Source organism: Metopolophium dirhodum, chromosome 7 (genome assembly GCF_019925205.1).
Source record: "Metopolophium dirhodum isolate CAU chromosome 7, ASM1992520v1, whole genome shotgun sequence".
NCBI lineage: Eukaryota > Metazoa > Arthropoda > Insecta > Hemiptera > Aphididae > Metopolophium > Metopolophium dirhodum.
This window is the reverse complement of record NC_083566.1, coordinates 4,778,410-4,797,964: the sequence shown is the minus strand read 5'-3', so window position 1 is coordinate 4,797,964 and position 19,555 is coordinate 4,778,410. Positions and strand designations below refer to the sequence as shown.

Below are 19,555 nucleotides of genomic sequence, written 5' to 3'. Positions count from 1 at the left end.
ACTTAAACATTCAATTGTATTTCACATGTGTTCAAACCAAAGATATATTTTGGGAGGTGATATGCCCTCATGGAATATTTGGGACATCTTCGTGCTTATAATTAATTAATTTAGTACATATTATTAACATTGAATTTATTTATGTTTAAATATTTTGTACTTAGCATATGTTAATACATTAGCATTATGTTAATAAAATTCAGTGTATTAATAAACGTCTGTAGGTATTAGAATTAATAATAACAATATTGAATTAAATAACAAGTAATATCTAAAGTACTGTATGTCAAATATAATAAAAATCGTGTCACATTTATTTATTGTAATTGTATTACTACTACGGGTAGAACCTGAACTATACATAATATTTTAAATCCTTCCAAGTTTAAGTCCAAGCTCAGTTTCCTTATATTCGAAACAGACAATGTCTTGAGATGTTATTTTGTACAAGTGATTGTCATTTGTCCATACATATTTATAATATAATACAATATAACGATTAAAAATGACGAACATTCGTGTACAATTGTTTCAACTAAGCAGTTGAAGTGGATTTCATTGTAAAAACAAAAAAAAAATATCATAAGCTCGATTATTTGTAATTTTTCATCTTGAGCATATTAAGGAATGTATTGGTTTAATTGTTTTACAATAATGGGCCTTTTGTGTCTGGTATTTATCATTACGTTTTGGAGCAGAATATTTGGTTTAATCTTCAATATTAAGAGTAATTTTAATCAAATTATAGTAATTTCTTAAATCATGTGTAAATAATCACTATCTGATAAAGACATCGTTTTCTTAAGACTGATAGTTGACACACATATGACGAAATATATAGTGATTCCTGCTCACGAATATAATACTGTTAAACCAATGTGGACCATGGTAACGGAATTTTTACCAAGGTCGATACAGGAGACCATATAATATGCTGTGATCAATTTGTCCACCCACCACATGTAGTTACACGCGAATTGTTAACCATTAAATTTTCGATTGGTCAGCACTAATCGAAAACCGATTTCTATCAACAGTTTCTTAGTGTAAACTCGGTTTTTACGGATAATGTTACGCGGCGTAACGTATATGCAAAATAGACACATATACTGTGGAGGAGAACGTCATAATATTATCATTTTTATTAATATTAAAATTAATTTAATTCCTTTATAATAAAGCCTAGTATACCTAGTAACAAAAATGATGGGAAATAGGTAACCGCTCCGTTGTACAGAGGTCGAGTGTACCTCGTAATTAAGTAAGTCACTGTAATGTATGAGTTGAATTTGAATTAAATGATTAAAATTTAGTTCGTACATACGTTCTTTCCGACCATATTCTGTCCACAAATAATCATGTATATTATATTATTATGCCAATTTGTAGATCAGTAAGTTTTTGCTATTTACAAAAATATTATTAGTAATATAAAAAATACCTATGAATGTCAGAATGTGTATAAACAACCGTCACCGCATGCAAAACTAAATACAGGTAACTACTTACCTTCTATTTAGTATTTTCATAACATTATTATAATATTATGGTTTACAATATTTGTATTTAATTTCGAAAATAGTTATTACGTAAAGTATATTGGAATCGTTTCGAGTAATGCGCACGTAACGTACATCGTTTACAACGTATCGTTCAAAATAGAGCTTGTGCCTAATAAATAAGTTAATCCATGTTCAAATATGATGCGCACGCGTTTAAATTGTATAGGAGGGTGTACCTACTCATCTCGCAAATCATTCATATTTAAACGACACATACGCACTCCACCTGCTGCTACAGTGCGTGATAAATTGTCATTCCATAATAATTCATAAATTCATAATATTTTATAATGTGTATATCGTGTAGTTGTAGTCTTAAGACAATAATGCGTATCATCATGATATACATAAAATATTTATATATTCATTTATAAACCCATCGATTTATCTACTTTCTACATGGTATATTCGTGCGTAAACAACGCATGACGTACCTACCGGATTGCAAAAATCATCGCTCATTTCCACCTGTCTCACTATTTGGTCAGATTATTAAGTTAGCAATACTTTTTTAGTTAAAATATCGCACGAAATCGACCGACGGTCTTAGATTTATGATAAAATCAATAAGAATTATGCGGTAATCGACAACATTACAACACATCATATTGTCTAAAATCATTACCACCTATATCCGTTCAAATTGCTTTGCATTAGGTGTCATCATAATAATTTTAGTTTTATCCATTATTAATAATAATTACTAAACAAACTTATAGTTGATTTCAAAGTGTAATTGAATTGAGTCATTCAAATAGCTTATTAAGGTTCTCAAATACTATGTTAAGATAAATATTTATTATATTGTGTTATCGTTGTGTATAAGATAGACACTTTAGTTTGTGATGCTCTGTTGAGATAGCTTGTATTGTATTTTGAAGTGTATAAAATAGGTAGTTTCTTCTTTTCTTTAATAGTAATAACCATAATAAACCGTCTCCGAATTGGTCACACACACCTAACTCACAGCTATTTGATGACCAAAGACGATCCTCCACTATGCGACGCGTGCAATGTACTTTTAACGGTCAACCACGTCATCACAGAATGTCAAAAATACAACATGTATCGAAATCAATACCACATATCAGAACAAATTTGTCAAGCACTAGGACCAAACCCACAAGACGTTAAAAACTTAATGTTATTCTTAAAAAAAACAGAATTGTACAATTTAATTTAATGTAACCATGTAAATGCTAAAATACTAACAATGTAATCTAAAATTCATGTACTAATGGCCTAGTTGTCGATGTATATTTCAGATCAATAAAAAAAAAAAAAAAAAAAAATAGGTAGGTAGCTATTTTTTTTTCTAACACCACCCCTATCGACATTAAATTAATACAACAACAAAATAATTATAATAATATCTCAAATAATATTTTAGTCATTATTTTGTTGTTTTGTAATTTACATAAAAAAAAAATACCTAATCATATATTATTAGTATTCTGCTACCATTTATATAATTACGATAATCTAAAAGTTAATTTTGTCAAATGTTTTCGTCTCATGCTGAAAATGGAGTTGAGACCCCCCTAAAACCGCTACCACTACTCGACCTCGGATGGTAGGTATGAATAGCTGTCGTTTACTTTTATACATTTTTAAGCTCGTAACATAGATACGAATCACGATCGTTTACTATGTGACCTACAGAGTGGAAATCGAGTTTAGTATGTGACCTACCGAGACAATTATCTATATTACCTATGTACGGGCAACGTACGGGTACCGATCTATTAACAGGTAAGATACAGGTAAAATTTAAGTAATATACAGAGAGTGTTTAAAAATAAAATAAAATAGTTTTATTATTACATAATTGTATGACATTTCTTGAATAGTTTTGACATAATATTGCTATTATTGCTGACTGCTGTGTGTATTCATAAATGTTCTTAACTGATATTTTGTTTGACTCATTTTTACATTGTTAAATGTAATCCTGTCAGTGGCGGCTCGTGCTATAGGGCACACGGACACGTGCCCCACCTAAAAAATTGAGAAGAAAAAAGAAAAATTTATATTAAATTATTAAAATTAAAATTGAATAGGTATTTCTTCCATCATGATATAAGTTGGTACTTGGTAGTTGGTATATTATCGAATATTATCGAAAAAAATGTTTTATCAAATACGGGTGCTCCTAGATACGATACGTGTATACTATATATACGCATTGGGCGGTGGGCACAACTAAGTTTTTATACGGCATTGCCGGGCACAATCCGATTGTGCCCGAATTCTATTTTTATTACGATTTACAAGATTTTGTCGGTCTTATCGCCTTCGTATTGTTATTGTCGACCGCATAATATTGTGTTATAACTTATAAATATATTGTATTACATATTATAATGGCATAATAATTATATTTATTTTTAAACCATCATTTTTTTTAAAATAATTTGTTGTGCAAGATACTTTATAAGCGTATAAGGTTTTGGTATCAAAGGTATCAAAAAATGTTTTATTTTATTTAAAAAATCAACAGGAATTTATGGTAAGTTCAAAGTTGTCATAGTGGAAAAAGAAGGAAATATTTGTGCCCCACCTTCAATGAACCCCACAAGCCGCCACTGAATCCTGTATTATTTTATATTTGTATTACTAATGTATAAACAAAATAATTATTGACACAGTTTTATTATTTTTAATTTGACTGTTTTAAAAGTTGTTTAAATTATTGTTGAATACAGTTGACGCGTCTGAACGATAAAAGCTGCGCTATCTACTGTAGTCGTTTTAAGTTGTATTCGTCCGGGTGTTTATAATCGCAATCACTTTTGTCACCAGATAGCACGCTGTATACCTTTTTTGCTTAATTTTCCTAATAAGTCTTACCAATATTATTGCTTGTAATAGTCATATGACTAAATAAACCAAACATATTCTACTATTATTGATTCTAATAGTTAAAATTAACTTTTAATATGAATAACACACCCATCCCTTTATCCAGTCCAAAATATATTTTAATTATACGTAGGTAACAACTAATAAACTTTGTTTTTGAACTGTTTTAAGTTTAACCAACTACCTAAACTAAAATGTTTAAGTGTTATGTCATCAAAATTTAAAACTAATACATAATAATTAGTTACCTATTCATGTAAATCATATTTACATTTCATAAAATAACCCAATCAAACTTCGTCTATCTAAACAACCTTTTCATCATGGAATACAATTTTTTTGAAATCCCACAAAAATTTGTTTAAGTTAAATACTGAATAACCTTAAACCTAAAATAATATCATTATGATGTACCTAGTGAGTTAATAAGAAATATATAATATGATAAATAATAAGAAAATATCAAAGAGCCTGAAAAAAATAGTAATGTGTTAGTAATGTATTTATACAAAATAATATAAAATATTCAAATCAAAAAATAAAGATAAATTATGAAACATTACTTTTATTTAAATAAAAATTAATAACTTTAATAAAAAAAAAATAAAAAAATAGAAACAACTTAATATTCACGGTCTGAAGAATTGCCTTTTGGTCAAATTAATATAGATGGAATAGACTCAATAATATATTGTTTGCTTTGTGACTCGACGCGGCGCAATGGCTGAAATCAATCACGCGACGTGATTAAGAGTAAACAACGGCCGCTGCCACTAGTTCTCGGATGGGTGACCATCCGGGTTCGTTGTGCGCAAAAACCTTGTCACACATACACGTGTTCCTAACCAACCGTACCAACAGTCCCAACCCTACTACACCAACCCTACCAACCTTACTGGCCAATGACCTCAGTCGTCGAAGCCTTAAAAATAAAAAATATATTGTTTATAATTAGGTGGTATGATTCTTTATTCCAGTAGATAAAGTAACATTGGTACATAACGTTTTAATTTTGTATAAACTATTAAACTGTATGAGAATTTGTTAATTTACGGGTGAATAGCCAATGTCTAATTTGAAAAGCTCGTAAAAAATTAATTTGACTTTTACTAAACTTTTTTTGGTAAATATAGGGTTTCTTTCTATAGGTGCCTTTCTCTCGTGAAACAATACATAATTCTATATATTAACAATTGAACATTAGAACATAATTTCTGTAATAGTTGCGTAGTAGTGAATTTAAAAATAAATAAAGAATTTTAGCTGAAAAATGGTTGTGTGAAAACTCATGTACTTCAATATTCCTGCACTGGCAGAACCTATCAGGTTCCTCTTGTCATATTTGGAAATTTATATTTGAAGATATTCGAATCGAATTTGATCAATGACCGACAATCAAACCCAGTAAGTAATCACACAGTTTTAAATAAACACTTACATTTTATGTATCGATCATAATAAGTAATTTATAATTACTGAAGTCGTGATCAATTACAATTTACTAATTTCTTAAATATAAGTAATTTTTTTTCATTATTCGTTCAATAGAGATTGATATTTATTATTGTGGTTGAAGCGTTGGAAAGTGGGAATCCCCATAGTGCCGGGCAAAAAAGTGGAAATCTTCAAAATTGCTGGGCTCGTATTCCATGCACGACCAGACACTGAAATCTATACCACGGTTCTTACAAAACATAAACTTTTGGTTACATCTCATATACATCTTATAATCTCCTTGCATGACGCGTATACATTTTCATTTCAAGAATAATCTGATTGTTGCATATATCCCTATATAGTGCTTTACTTTTGCCGTGATTACATTTTTTTGTGCGTCGCGTTTGGTATAGACTAGGTAATAGAAAACGGTTATAACTCGAGAATTTCAACAGCGTAATAAGATCTGCATATTATGCATTTATAATTATTAATTATTATTATTTATAAATTATAATGATTTGGTGACTTTAACATCAATTTTAACGATAAGAAATCGGAAACTTTTAAAACTTTCCATATATGGACACATTCAATTTACATATGATAAACAATCCAGCAGAATCTACAACGAGATATGACAGTATCACACCACTATCGTTGCAGTATTTTCAAGATATTTGGAAAAAATTACATCACAAACATACGTGTCATATTTCAGGCCTGTAATTTCGATTATTGAATATGATTAATATAATAGTAATTAAATAGTAATAATAATCATTTTCATTTTCATTTATTTTTCACATTTACTTATTGATACTTACTTTTATTTTGAATGGTTTCACTACAATGTATTTGTAATCTATAATATTTGTTGGAAAAGAAACTTCGTTTCTACCGGGTGCCCATGACAGCACTCACTTTTAAAGATCCCGCGTGGCTAATACTAAATACTAATACTAAATAATCTATGTCAAACCGGAATAATCACAATGTTGTATCGAATAATAAGTTATATAAGTTCTAAAATAATCAATGACGTGCCCAGGAATTCTTAGTGGGGAGGGGGAGTTATAACTTATAAGTAATAACATATTTAAATGATATGTCGTGGTAATACCTAAAACACAACTAAAGGGCTTTATGTTTCATGCCATCCAAAATCATTTCTAGTTTATAATTGTGTAAATTTGTTAATTTTTCTATAAGTAGCCAAAATGAATTATTGAAATAATACCATTAAACTAAAAAAATGTATTGCATTTTTAAACATAAGTAAAAAAGCGGTTAAGTGGAAATCGCTCTGCTTCAAAATTATTTTTAACTTTTAAATTTGATACATTTTGTCAAAATTCAAAATTTAAATGATTAGAAAAAAAAATATTGCATATGTATTTTAAATATCTTTCAACTGCTATTGTAATAATATAATATCAGGAGCCTTGTTTTTAATTTTCACGCTTTTTGACCTATCAAATACATTTTATTGGCATTTATAGCAAAAAAAACTAAAAAATTGGAAACTGAAAATGTCCGTAAACAACTCAAAACAAATATAAATATTTTAAAAATTGTATCTACAGTAATTTTTTGAGGGTTATACCAAAACCCAAAATCGATTTTGTCGAAAACCAATTTTGCATTTTTGCGTAAAAATTCCTGTTTTTCCTTAATTTTGTTTTTGTTTTTCCCGGCATTTTTGAAAACTACTGGAAATTTTAAATTTCGACCTTCCTGTGCACTAACTAGATTCACTTTCCCATCAAACATGATACTGAAGTTGAAAATCAAACCATTATTTCGACTACTTATCGTGTACTCAGCGTTCAGACACAACTAAAAAAATAATTTATAATTTATAATTTATAAAAAGTAATGACTCTAAAATAGCTGTAATAACTAATAAGTTGTTGTCTGTAGGTCGGGAAAAAAAGGCAATGGGGGGGGGTATATCCCCTTACCTCTCCCTCCCCCCATTGCACGCCACTGATAATACTGTGTGTCATATACTTATATACAATAAAAAACGTGTCATATTATAATATTGTATAGATTTATGTATTTGTTGAACGTTTTGCAACTTGCAAGTAAAACTCTGTGTGTATATCGGGGGAACCACACAAAATTATACTCCACTAATCTAAACTTTAGACACTTATAAGTTATAACCTTAGATAATATAAGAATGGATAGAACATAAGAACTTATCACATGAAACTTAAATGATACTATTTTTAAGGTTATATGGGGCAAATATTGATATGATAATTGATAAATAATAATAAATATTAAATAACATAATTTTGTTCTGTAATAACTAATAACATTATTGATTAATTAGTGATATTTAACAATATTATTCTATATTCTAACAAAGTTTAGAGTAATTTTCCAGGCACAAGTGGCACAACAATCAAAATACAAACTGACTGACAAATATCTAAATATAATAACTGACTATCATGTTATCATTATTATTTAATAAAATAGTTTTTCATTTTAAAAAGCCCCATATCGTCTTTCTCTCTTTACGTTCTCTCTTCCCCAAAAAAGTACACGGCCCCATATGGAACTGGTTTAGGCATGTCCTATCCATTCTTATATTATCTATGCTTATAACTAATAAACTACTTATCTGAAATTCAATTTTAATAGATTGAAATACTTCAAAAAATATTTTGCTCTGGTAAATGAAATTAAAAAATTAAAAAATTTAAAGTTTAAGCTTTTCAAAATATGAGTGTAGAAACTTAAATCGACACCTGGTATACAAGGAATATAAGTAGGTACACGTCACTATAATATAGCTTCTATCAGTGATGGTCAAATGATTTTGACATGGGTGGGGTTGGAGGATATGGCTGAATAACACACCCATCTGTATATACAGTTCAAAATATTTTAGTATACCTACGTAAAGGTACTAACTAGTAACTAGTACTCTCTATTTTTGAATTGTTTTAAGTTCAACTAACTACCTAAACTAAAATGTTTAAATCGTAAATCATAAAATAAAGCTAATTGACAATAATTAAGTATTCATACAAATAATATTTACACTTAATAAAATCACACAATCAAACTGAAGTAGTCTTACTGTACACCAATTTCATTATGTTTCATTAAGTTTTTGTAATCCCACAACTAATAGTTTACTAATTTACTTATTGTTTTTAATTTTACAGATAAATCATCATATTTATTTTTAGGAAAAAAAACTTTTAAAACGCTCAATTACCTTAAACCTGCAATAATATTGCAAATTTTGTATTGTGATATAAAAATATAGAACATTATTAAGGTTAATTAGAAAATGTATTAAGAGCTTAAAAAATAGTAAGGAAGGTATAAACAATAATATAATATTAAACTATTTTTTTTTTTACAAAATAACAAATAGGATTTTTTATCGATTAACTTATCTCCAATGTATAAATTATGTTACTTGTTTGCTATTAATACAATACAAACCATTAATTATAAGTATCATATTATGTAATTGGTTTATTAGTGTGCTGTCGTTGTATAACTTACTGTACAATATTATATGATACAAATATAATAACATTATTTACGACCGTCTAGAATATACAACATTTTGATAACACTGATATCGAATGTCGTCATCGACCATTCGAGATTGATGATTTCATGGACGGAAAGTATAATCAAGTAGCAGTAATTATCTTAATAATAACCATCATTACGTGGTAAAGAAAATGTTCCGATTTTGCTCTCCTAACCATCGCCTACGACGCTTTCGGCGGCCGTACGCGAACGGCCTCGAAATATGATAGTTGTCTAATACTCTAATCAGCTTGTATAAATAAATAAATTACTGACAATTCAGTCAACAGCCATGATAAGTGCCGAGTAGGTTTTATGATTCGTAGCAGGTAGGATAATATTATGTTCTATCCACTTGCAGCATATAAATAAACAGTTAGACATTAGAACGGACCCATTGTAATAATTACAGTCCAGCGACACAGTATTGTATACAGTTGTCTTTGATATCCACTCGTTGACCATATTATTCAAAGGTTTTTTTTGTTGTAAGTATTTTGCAATTTATCGTGTTATCTTTATTTTTTTTTTAAATAAATATTATAAGTATTACCATTGAGTATTAAGTACCAATGAGTATCAAACACATATTGATATTCGAAGGTATTCTATTAAAAACAAACGTTCAATAAATTCGGCTAACAAAATAAGTAAAACATATTTTGAAATTAATAGACACACTTTCAGCAGAAAAATGGCTGTGTACAAGCTCACGTACTTCAATTTTCCTGCACTGGCAGAACCTATCAGGTTTCTTTTGTCATATTTGGAAATCGATTTTGAAGACGTTCGGTTCGAACGTGAACAATGGCCATCAATCAAACCCAGTAAGTAATCAAACAATTTTAAATAAATACATACATTTTATTGATTTACATTTTATATTATTATAATAAAACTATGGCTAGTTAATAGTTATTGGGTTGCGATTAATATTGGAAAAAAACGATTATAAGTATTTAAATCTATACTTTCATAAATTAATTAAAGAAACTCCGTATCAAATTTTAATCAAATAATTCAATTCAGTTTATTCCAAAATAAATTAGTTTATCTTTATTGTCCATTGAACATTGTTAAAATAAGTGTATTATTATATTTATATTTAAAAAAAAAATTTTAGAAAAACAATTAAAATAGTTCAAAAACAATAAAATTATGTACTTACCTATTACGTTGAAACTGTGTAATCAACGTATGACTGAGAAAAACTCATTCTTCCATAATATTTATATAATATAATTAAAAATTATTATAAATTAAACATTTTACGGTGTCAAATCTTTGTTTTTCTGAATCACAATAAATATTTAGTAACTATTGTTGTGATCGAATGCAATTTACCATTTTCTAAAATGTTGAGACACATTTGTATTTTTCACTCCATGGGGATTGATATTTCAAATAAATATTATTTATGTATGTTCTATACTACTATGTTAATTGTTAATACTTAGCATAGTAGGTCTATGCAGTATACCAACCTGATTTGTATATCTACCTAACAAATATACCTACTGTGTAATTTGAACTGAATTTATTATTTGTTTTAGCAATGCCATTTGGTAAAGTCCCAATTTTAGAAATCGATGGTAAAGTATTGAATCAATCAGTAGCCATAAGTCGTTACTTATCGAAAAAAGCTGGATTAGCCGGTAGTGATGAATGGGAATCATTACTGATCGATATCGCTGTTGATAACGTTAATGATTTGAGACAAGGTAAAATATAAAAATTATTGTTTTGATTTTTAAGAATATATAACAATAATATGTAAATTGTATGTTTGTTCATTATTTTCAAAGCTATTGCATTGCCAGTGTTTGATCCTAATGAAGAATCTAAAGCTGAAAAATATGTAACTCTTATTAACGAAACTATACCGTTGTATATGAACAAATTTGAAAATACCGTGGGAGAAAATGATGGATACTTTGTAAATGGAAAGGTAATGCTATTTTAATTATCTGCATATTATTTAAAGCTATATCTTAACTCATAAGATAAATTAAATTATTGACTATAGGCTGAAATTAACTGTGTCTAATACAATTATTAATACCTATAAATACAATAATTAATAGACGGACTCAAAAAACCATAGCACGCTACTCTATATTTTTCCTTTCCAAAGAAAATCCATGATTCATAAATTGAAAATGTTTAATAATAGGTAACCATAACAACGAAAACATAACGAAAAATCGGTCAGAAAAAAAACGTATATTCATCCCAAAAACATATTTATGTTAATAAAATATTAAGAATTATTGAATCGAATGAAATATTATTATATTAAAAATGATTTAGTACACACTACATAATAATTATTACTCTATGTATGTATTATAATGTCCTATTTTTCTTATAACATGTTTGAAAAATAAATTAATAATTGTTATATGCAACATCATAATATTTGAAGTTGTTTTTTATTTTTTTTATAACTAAACTAGCTATAAACATCCTCCAATCTATTTCTGAAAGAATCTATTGATATAACTTTTATTGAAATTGATCTAATAGTTTCTGAGATTAGCCGTTAGTAAAAACACTCATTGTACGTAATAATATTATATTTATAAGATATTATACAGACTTCGATTTAGTTTTAGTATACTATTTTTATCTCGTTATTCAAAATTGTGTTTTTTTTCAATAGTTGTTTATAATAATTTATTGATTTTACCAATTTTAATTTAATTATTTTATTTATTTTAGTTGTCCTTGGCTGATATACACTTTGTAGCTATTTTAGATTTTCTGAGCTTTTTGGCAAAAGTGGATCTACTAGAGGGACGTCCAAATTTACAAGCACATAAAAAAAAAATATTTGATATACCTCAAATTAAATCATGGATCGCCAAAAGACCTGCATTCTCCATGAAATTGTGATGATTCAAATGATAACTAATTTTGGGACCACTGGTAGTTTCCACGTGGCCCTGATAAAATTGATTTTACCCAAGTGACTTATGATATTATAATATCAGGTGACAATTATTGATTTCGAAATTTATTTCTTCTTTACCCAGTAAATTCAAGATGCATACTGGTAACACAAACTGTACGAAGACTTTTATAATAAAATGTATGTTTTTAAACTTGTTCATAATAATAATATAATATTACCTACCTATTTATAAGATCGGTATTTTATTTTATTTTATTGTTCTCATAATATTCCTGGTATACAATATAGTAAGTTTGTATTAGAATAAATAATGTCGACAGGTACAATAATGATATTTTATCGAATAATAAACAATATCTATCGACTATGATATTTAATATTGCATGTTACTAAAAATAGTCACATTTATTTTAGATTCTGAGCGGAGCGACGAATGTATTGATTTCACAATGATGTGTTGTTTTTTTTCGTCTGTCATCACCGTTTGGGGCAGTAAAACTTTTTTGATTTTCTTCAACAGTATCTTGTTTGATGGAAAAGTTTATCTGTTGGTGCTTCAGGAGGTCAAAATTTAAAATTCCCAATAGTTTTCAAATGCGTGGGGAAAATAAAAATAAAAATTAAGGAAAAACGGGAATTTTTACGCAAAATTAATTCTCTACAAAATCGATATTTGGTTTTTGGAGTAACTCTAAAACAAATGACAGTAGATACATGACATTTTCACTGAATGTTTATATTAGCATTTTCTATACACGATAAAATATTTAAAATATTCTGACTTGCTTTCTGTTATTTACGAACATTTTTAGTTTCCAATTTTTTTAATTTTTTTTTCTATAACAACTATAGCTTATTATTCAATTATTGTCAATAAAATTTTATGAGTTGGGTCAAAAAGCTTGAAAATTTAATACAATATCACTGTTAAACCATACAAGTGTCAACTAATAATACTATAGTGTTTTAGGACATAGAAAGGCCGATTGTTAGCTATTTTGTCTAGAACAGTACGATGACAAGACTTAGTGTATATGTATACTTTATTATTCTATTGTAAGATAACCATTAATGTGGTTGGATGTTGAGTGATTATGTATTATACTATGACTAATTAGTGTAGCATGATTAAAAACAAAACAATACTAAATACGAGTTTTGAAATAAATAATTATTAGAAGAAAACGTAGCATTTATAATGTTATAATTATTATAAAAAAGTTGAGCTTAAATCCACACTAAATTTTTATGATTTGTTGAATTTTTTTTCTATCGACATATAGATTTCCATTTAAATAATTAGTATATCGTAGTTTTAGGTGTAAAAGTGAGATCCTTCCTTTCAAAAATCGAAGTAACATAAACGTCGTTTTAAAAACTGTTTTCAATCCTTTTCCTAGGTAGAACAAACATTTTTGCAAATATTTTTGAGCAAAATTGTTACTCAACGGTGCTGTAAACTATCTAACTTAGATTTGAAGTTCACTCGGAAATCTTTCCGCCGCAAAATTCACTAAAAGTAAAATTTATATTAAAAAAAACATCAACAGGTTTGTCACCAACACCTTAGTTCGAAATAAAGTAACATTGTAGCCACTGAGTGTAACCATCGTTTATTTTTCTACATAAAATGTTACTAAATATTGTGTTCAAATATATAATACATTATCTAATTTTATATTGGGTATGATATGATTTAATTAATTATGTCCAACAAAGACGACGAAATTATGCAATGTCAACAGTTGATGGTCGTTTTTCAATCCATGATTTGATTTTGGGCACTGCCAATACCTTTTCTCGGAGAGCTTGTAAGTTAGGACGATCTTTCAACAAATCAATTTCTGATCTGAATTTTAGGTAGTCCAAAATTCCAACAAAGAATAAATCGGCCCAAGATAACTGGAAAAAAAGAAGACATCGTGGTAAGTACAACATTGTTAATAGCAAACCACCTTTATTTAAAAGTGTTAAAACATACTATGTATTGTATTGTTACTTGAATTACTTACTAATTTAAATTTTTTATGTACATTCAAGTGTATATTATACACTAACGCATAAAAACATCTACTTACACCTGGCTATCTACATAATCCACAAAAATTATGGTACTGGTTATAAGTTTATAATATTATATTCGTGTATTATAAATTATAATTAAAATTACGTGTTGATAATAAATTATAATGATACAATATAACATTGGCATAATAATAATAAATATTACCATATAATAAAATCATATGGTAGTATATAAGTATAAGTCATCTTTTTAATACTGTCTATAAAAAAAAATAGCTGAACGACAACATGCAACCAAATAAATGGAAAACTGATAAATGGTTAATCTTGAATTTTGATATTGTTATTATAAAAACATGTGGATTATATAATTTTTAGATAAATACAATATAATTATTCATAAGCTTGGCAGTATTTTCAGTTGCATTGTACCAGTTTTAAAATATACCTATTAAATACACCTAAATGTATTTCAATAATAAAAGCTCGGTGCCTGTCGAAATAACAATAATAGTTATTTTAAGTTATTAAAATCCATTCATTCTCTTTATCGATATATCGATAACACAGAGTTACAAAATTAATGAAAAATTATGTTGGTACTCTATAAAATAATTCAGATTAGGTGCAAATAAATAATGAAATCATTCAGGTTTAATACATTATTTACCTTTCCGTTTACAAAGTATCCATTATTTTCAACAACAATGTTTTCAAATCGTTCCATATTATATGGAATAGTTTCATTGACCAATGTTACATATTTTGCAGCTTTAGATTCTTCATTTTGTTCATACCAATACGATATTATACCTTTAAAAACAATGTTAAACCCTTTAAATACATAGTTCATTCAGTGTAAGTACACAGACGGAGAGACTCGTACTTACTTAGACGAAAATCTTGAAAATTATCAACGGCGATATCTATCAATAAAGATTCCCAATCATCGCTACCAGCTAAATTAGCCTTTTTAGCTAAATAACGACATATGGCTGTGGATTGGTTCAATACTTTACCGTCAATTTCCAACAACGGGACTTTACCATACGGGATGGCTGAAAAAAAAATAATATACTCACTATTATGATACTATGAATTACGCGACATAAAATTTACCAATTTGATTTGGCCTGTATGATGTCTTGTATTTTAGTGAGTGATAAGAAGATGAACAGTAGGGTACAATTTCAACAAAATTATTTTTAATTAATTTGAAAGTTGCACTAGTTATTAATGCAGATGGTAATTAAAAAAAAATTAATTTACTTGTTTTTAACTGAGTTAATACATAATATACTATCATTAGGTAGGTAATTAGTAACTTTACGATTTGAATGTTATCTTGACTTAATTTATTAACTCAAGTATATTTTTCATTATCTATTGCCTAACTTTTACAAAATATGTCTGACATATACATTATACAAACAATAACTTTATAACCAAATTAATATAAATAAAAAGTAACATAATACTCTTCACATTTTACAATAAAGCACGATTGAGCATAAAACGATTGAACATATATCTTTTTAGCAACACGATTGAGCATAGAATATTTTATGCGATGTCACCACATTCACGAGGCTGAAATTTTGTAATTTATTATTTTCACGTATTATTATACCAATTATTATAATGCTATACGCGAGCCGTGAGCTGAGGCCAGCTTTATCGACAATGTTATCGATTTAAAATTAGTTCCGGAGCAATAAAGTAAAAAATAAAAACATTTTAATTCATTTATAAATTAATACAATTCCAAAATTATTATAGAAATAATATCATTGTTCGATCACCCATACTCTATAGTGTTCTTGACTTATAAACCATGCAGTATCTTTTTTTAATGAAACCCTATTTGGATTTTATTATTTTCATAACTATTATTATTATTAGATTCTGAGCGGAGCGATGAATGTATTGATTTTACAATGATGTGTGTTTTTTTTTTTAATTTTTAATTTTTTTTTTTTTTTTGTGCCTGAGGACACCTTTTAGAGCAGTTAAAATGCTTCGATATTCTTCAACAATACCTTTTCTGATAGGAAAGTGAATCTAGTTGGTACTTTGGGGGGTCAAAAGTAAAAATTTCCCAATAGTTTTCACAAGCGATAAGATAAACAAAAGAAAAATTAAGGAAAAACGGGAATTTTTACACAAAATTGAATTTGATTTTTGGTGTAACTTTAAAACAAATGACCGTAGATACTTAAAATTTTCACTGGTTGTTTATATTTGCATTTTCTATACACTATAACATTATCAAAATATTTTGATTTATTTTGAACTGTTTAGGGACATTTTCATTTTCCATTTTTTTTTAGTTTTTTTCTAAAGATATCAATAAAATTTTATTTGTTGGCTAAAAAAGCTTGAAAATTTAATAGAAGGCTCCTAGTATATTGTTTCAAAGGCAGATGAAAAATATTAAAAATCCTTAGTCACAGTTTTTTTTCTAAGCATTCAAAGTTCATAAATTGACAAAATATGGAAAAATCATGAAAATTAGCAAATTATTTTGAGTTAAAAATTCGTAACAATTTTTTTTTTAAATCTAAGGTTTTAAAATGTAATACAAGATTCCTCATAAGTTTGTCTACCTTTATCAAAAAAAAAATGTCTATAAGAAAGTCAAATTAAATTTTTATGAGCGTTTGAAATTCAAATTTTTACAACATTGGATATTCACTCGATTTCTCATGTAGCGATTTCCTTATTTTGTTGAAATTCAAAAACGAACGAATTTAGATACTTGAAAATTTCACTGAATGTTTATATTAGCATTTTCTATACACCATACAATTTTGAAAATATTTTGAATCTTTTTGAGCTGTTTACGGACATTTTCAGTTTTCAAATTTTTAGTTTTTTTTTTCAATAAATATCAATAAAGTTTTATTTGTTGGGCCAAAAAGTGTAAAAATTTAATACAAGGCTCCTGATATATTAATACAATATCAGTTGAAAAATATTAAAAATACATAGGCACAATTTTTTTTTTATAAGCATTTAAAGATCGAATTTTGACAACATTTATCAAATTTATAATTTAATAATTATTTTGTAGTTAAAAATGTATAAAATGTTCAACTTTTATAGCTAAAGATTGTAAATTGAACACAAGGCTCTTAGGCTCCACGTAAATAGGTTATATATAAATTACTTTATTCACAATAATATCATCAAATATACTTGGTAATATCATAGGCTGACTGACGGTTTTCGCTCAGAATCGTTTTTCTCATACAATGATATTATATCATTGAATTCAAATTTAACACCATCCATTACAGTGATCCACTTGTAACCTACTGTACAGCAGAGCGACATCCACTTACCCACCTTTTTTTATTATTATTATCAAACAGATTTATGAAATGTGACTATATTATTGACTATGAAATCATGTTATTTTTTTGATATGTTATATCTTATAATTATTAGAATTATTTAAATAAATATTTTTATATAATATAATTTAAAATGGGAAATGGCAACGTTTCAGAGTTTTTTGTGTTCAATCGTGTAGGTTTTCTTTTGTATTCTGATTTCCCTTGATACGCTGACAATTTTGCTCAATCGTATCTCAACAACATTTTAAACGACTTACTGTGTTTGACTGATGGCCATTGTTCGACTTCGATACGATTATCTTCAAAATCAATGTTCAAATAAGATAGCAGGAATCGGATGGGTTCGCCCAAAGCAGTGAAGTTGAAGTATGTTAGTTTGTAAGTCATTATTAAAACTTTACTCAGCTATAACATACACGAACGTTTACAAGTAAAATGTTATTTTATATAATCAATTAAACGATACACGGTATGATAGTATATAGATATAAGTATATAACAACTGAAAGTCCTGTATAAATTAAATAAATATATAACATGCATTTAAAGATAAACTTACAATCAAATTATAGTTTATAACAAAGCTGGCAACAAATTCACGACGGACATAGGTACACCAAACACGCGTTTACAATATCGAACACTCGACCGTCAACTATTATATTATCAGACCGGTCGCAGACAGATATTTTATTATAATTCTCGTCGAGTGTATAATATTATGTTCTGGTAGAGTGATTTTTATGTCCAAGGCCGAATAGGAAGGAGTGGGAATGTTTCACCGATGCGTTTGTCGACCGTAGGATTGCATGTCTAGTGCTTATTATTTACTTTAATAATAATTATGTATATCGTCAATTTGTAACAACAAGTCCACGACTATCGTACTTACCTAAAGGCAAAAATTAAAATGTACCATCAACAATAAGAATAAAAAATAATATGGTATGGTACCGATGCGGCGATGTGACGTATGGCGTATACCTACTTGGATATAATATGCATCTTATTGATCATTAGGTATATACATTATATAGGTATATTAATACATTATACCCACACTATTGTACAATTCATTATAATATTGCCAATATTGGCATGTATTTTTTTATTTACTAAACGTGTGGAGACTTGAGCCGGTCTCAATACTTTTACTATAATATATATCATTAAAATTAATTCACTTCTATTTTATATTTTTACTAAATATATTATGATATTATAAATTATAATATCAATGTTGGAAACTCAATTTTATCAATTAGATGGGATGACCACGGTAAATCTGCATCTCGAATATTAATAAAATAAAAATTTTAAAAATAATATCCTTCTGATCTGTAAAATTAATAATTAATATCTAATATTATAATATTATAGTATACATATAGTATATACCTATCACACAAGTGCATAAGTGCATCGTGCTTGAGAAATGAGAATATCTCCGACTGTGATTCGCTCTTTTTTGTATTCGGTCGGTGCGCTGGTCATGAATGCCAGTGACATCTATGATTTTATATTGAATGATGTTTGTATACTTTCGAAAATCCATCATCGACTAACGCTCACTTTTGTCACTAGATGACGCAGTAAGTATATACTTTTTTATTTATTATACAAGTTTCGGAATTCCTTCTTCCGTGCCAAGATATCTATGAGGTTTTATGTTTTTTTCTGATCACCGACCAACGCATTGGTTATGATAATGTGTGTGTATTTGGGAGGGGTGCAATCCAAAATCTTACAATTGAAAACATTTAATCAATTTCTCCATGTAAGAACATCTTTAAATGAGAATTTTTAAAAATTATTTATTTGTGTAC

General features: G+C 27.6%; 2 protein-coding genes across 5 annotated transcripts in view; one reads left to right on the top strand and one right to left on the bottom strand.

Annotated features, from left to right (window-relative positions):
• Positions 1–12,577, top strand: part of LOC132949764 (glutathione S-transferase-like) — a 261,004-nt gene extending 248,427 nt beyond the window's left edge. Inside the window, exons 1-5 of one of the 4 annotated variants that reach the window (XM_061020832.1) lie at positions 9,711–9,919; positions 10,122–10,258; positions 10,985–11,152; positions 11,237–11,379; positions 12,153–12,577. In XM_061020832.1, the coding sequence (XP_060876815.1) occupies positions 10,126–10,258; positions 10,985–11,152; positions 11,237–11,379; positions 12,153–12,326 (618 nt within the window). In that variant the 5' untranslated portion in view covers positions 9,711–9,919; positions 10,122–10,125 and the 3' untranslated portion in view covers positions 12,327–12,577. Of the gene's footprint in view, positions 1–9,710; positions 9,920–10,106; positions 10,259–10,984; positions 11,153–11,236; positions 11,380–12,152 lie in introns of those variants that run through there. The other 3 variants (XM_061020831.1, XM_061020830.1, XM_061020833.1) reach the window with 3 other exon arrangements.
• Positions 12,578–13,942: 1,365 nt separating this feature from the next.
• LOC132949767 (glutathione S-transferase-like) lies at positions 13,943–18,448 on the bottom strand. The gene is made up of 5 exons (XM_061020834.1): positions 18,289–18,448; positions 17,987–18,134; positions 15,261–15,428; positions 15,041–15,183; positions 13,943–14,247 (listed from the first exon to the last, which is right to left on the bottom strand). The coding sequence occupies exons 2-5, from the start codon at positions 18,114–18,116 to the stop codon at positions 14,074–14,076; spliced, it is 615 nt and encodes a 204-aa protein (XP_060876817.1). The 5' UTR covers positions 18,117–18,134; positions 18,289–18,448; the 3' UTR covers positions 13,943–14,073.
• Between the last annotated feature and the right edge of the window lie 1,107 nt (positions 18,449–19,555).

Bases quoted from the DNA above. Each gene is read 5' to 3' on its own strand.
- LOC132949767 (XM_061020834.1), bottom strand. From the start codon at position 18,116: ATGACTTACAAACTAACATACTTCAACTTCACTGCTTTGGGCGAACCC. The intron at 15,429-17,986 runs GTAAGTCGTTTA...TTTTTTTTTCAG, and splicing joins ATGGCCATCAGTCAAACACA to CCATCCCGTATGGTAAAGTC. The intron at 14,248-15,040 runs GTAAATAATGTA...CTTTTTTTCCAG, and splicing joins GATACTTTGTAAACGGAAAG to TTATCTTGGGCCGATTTATT.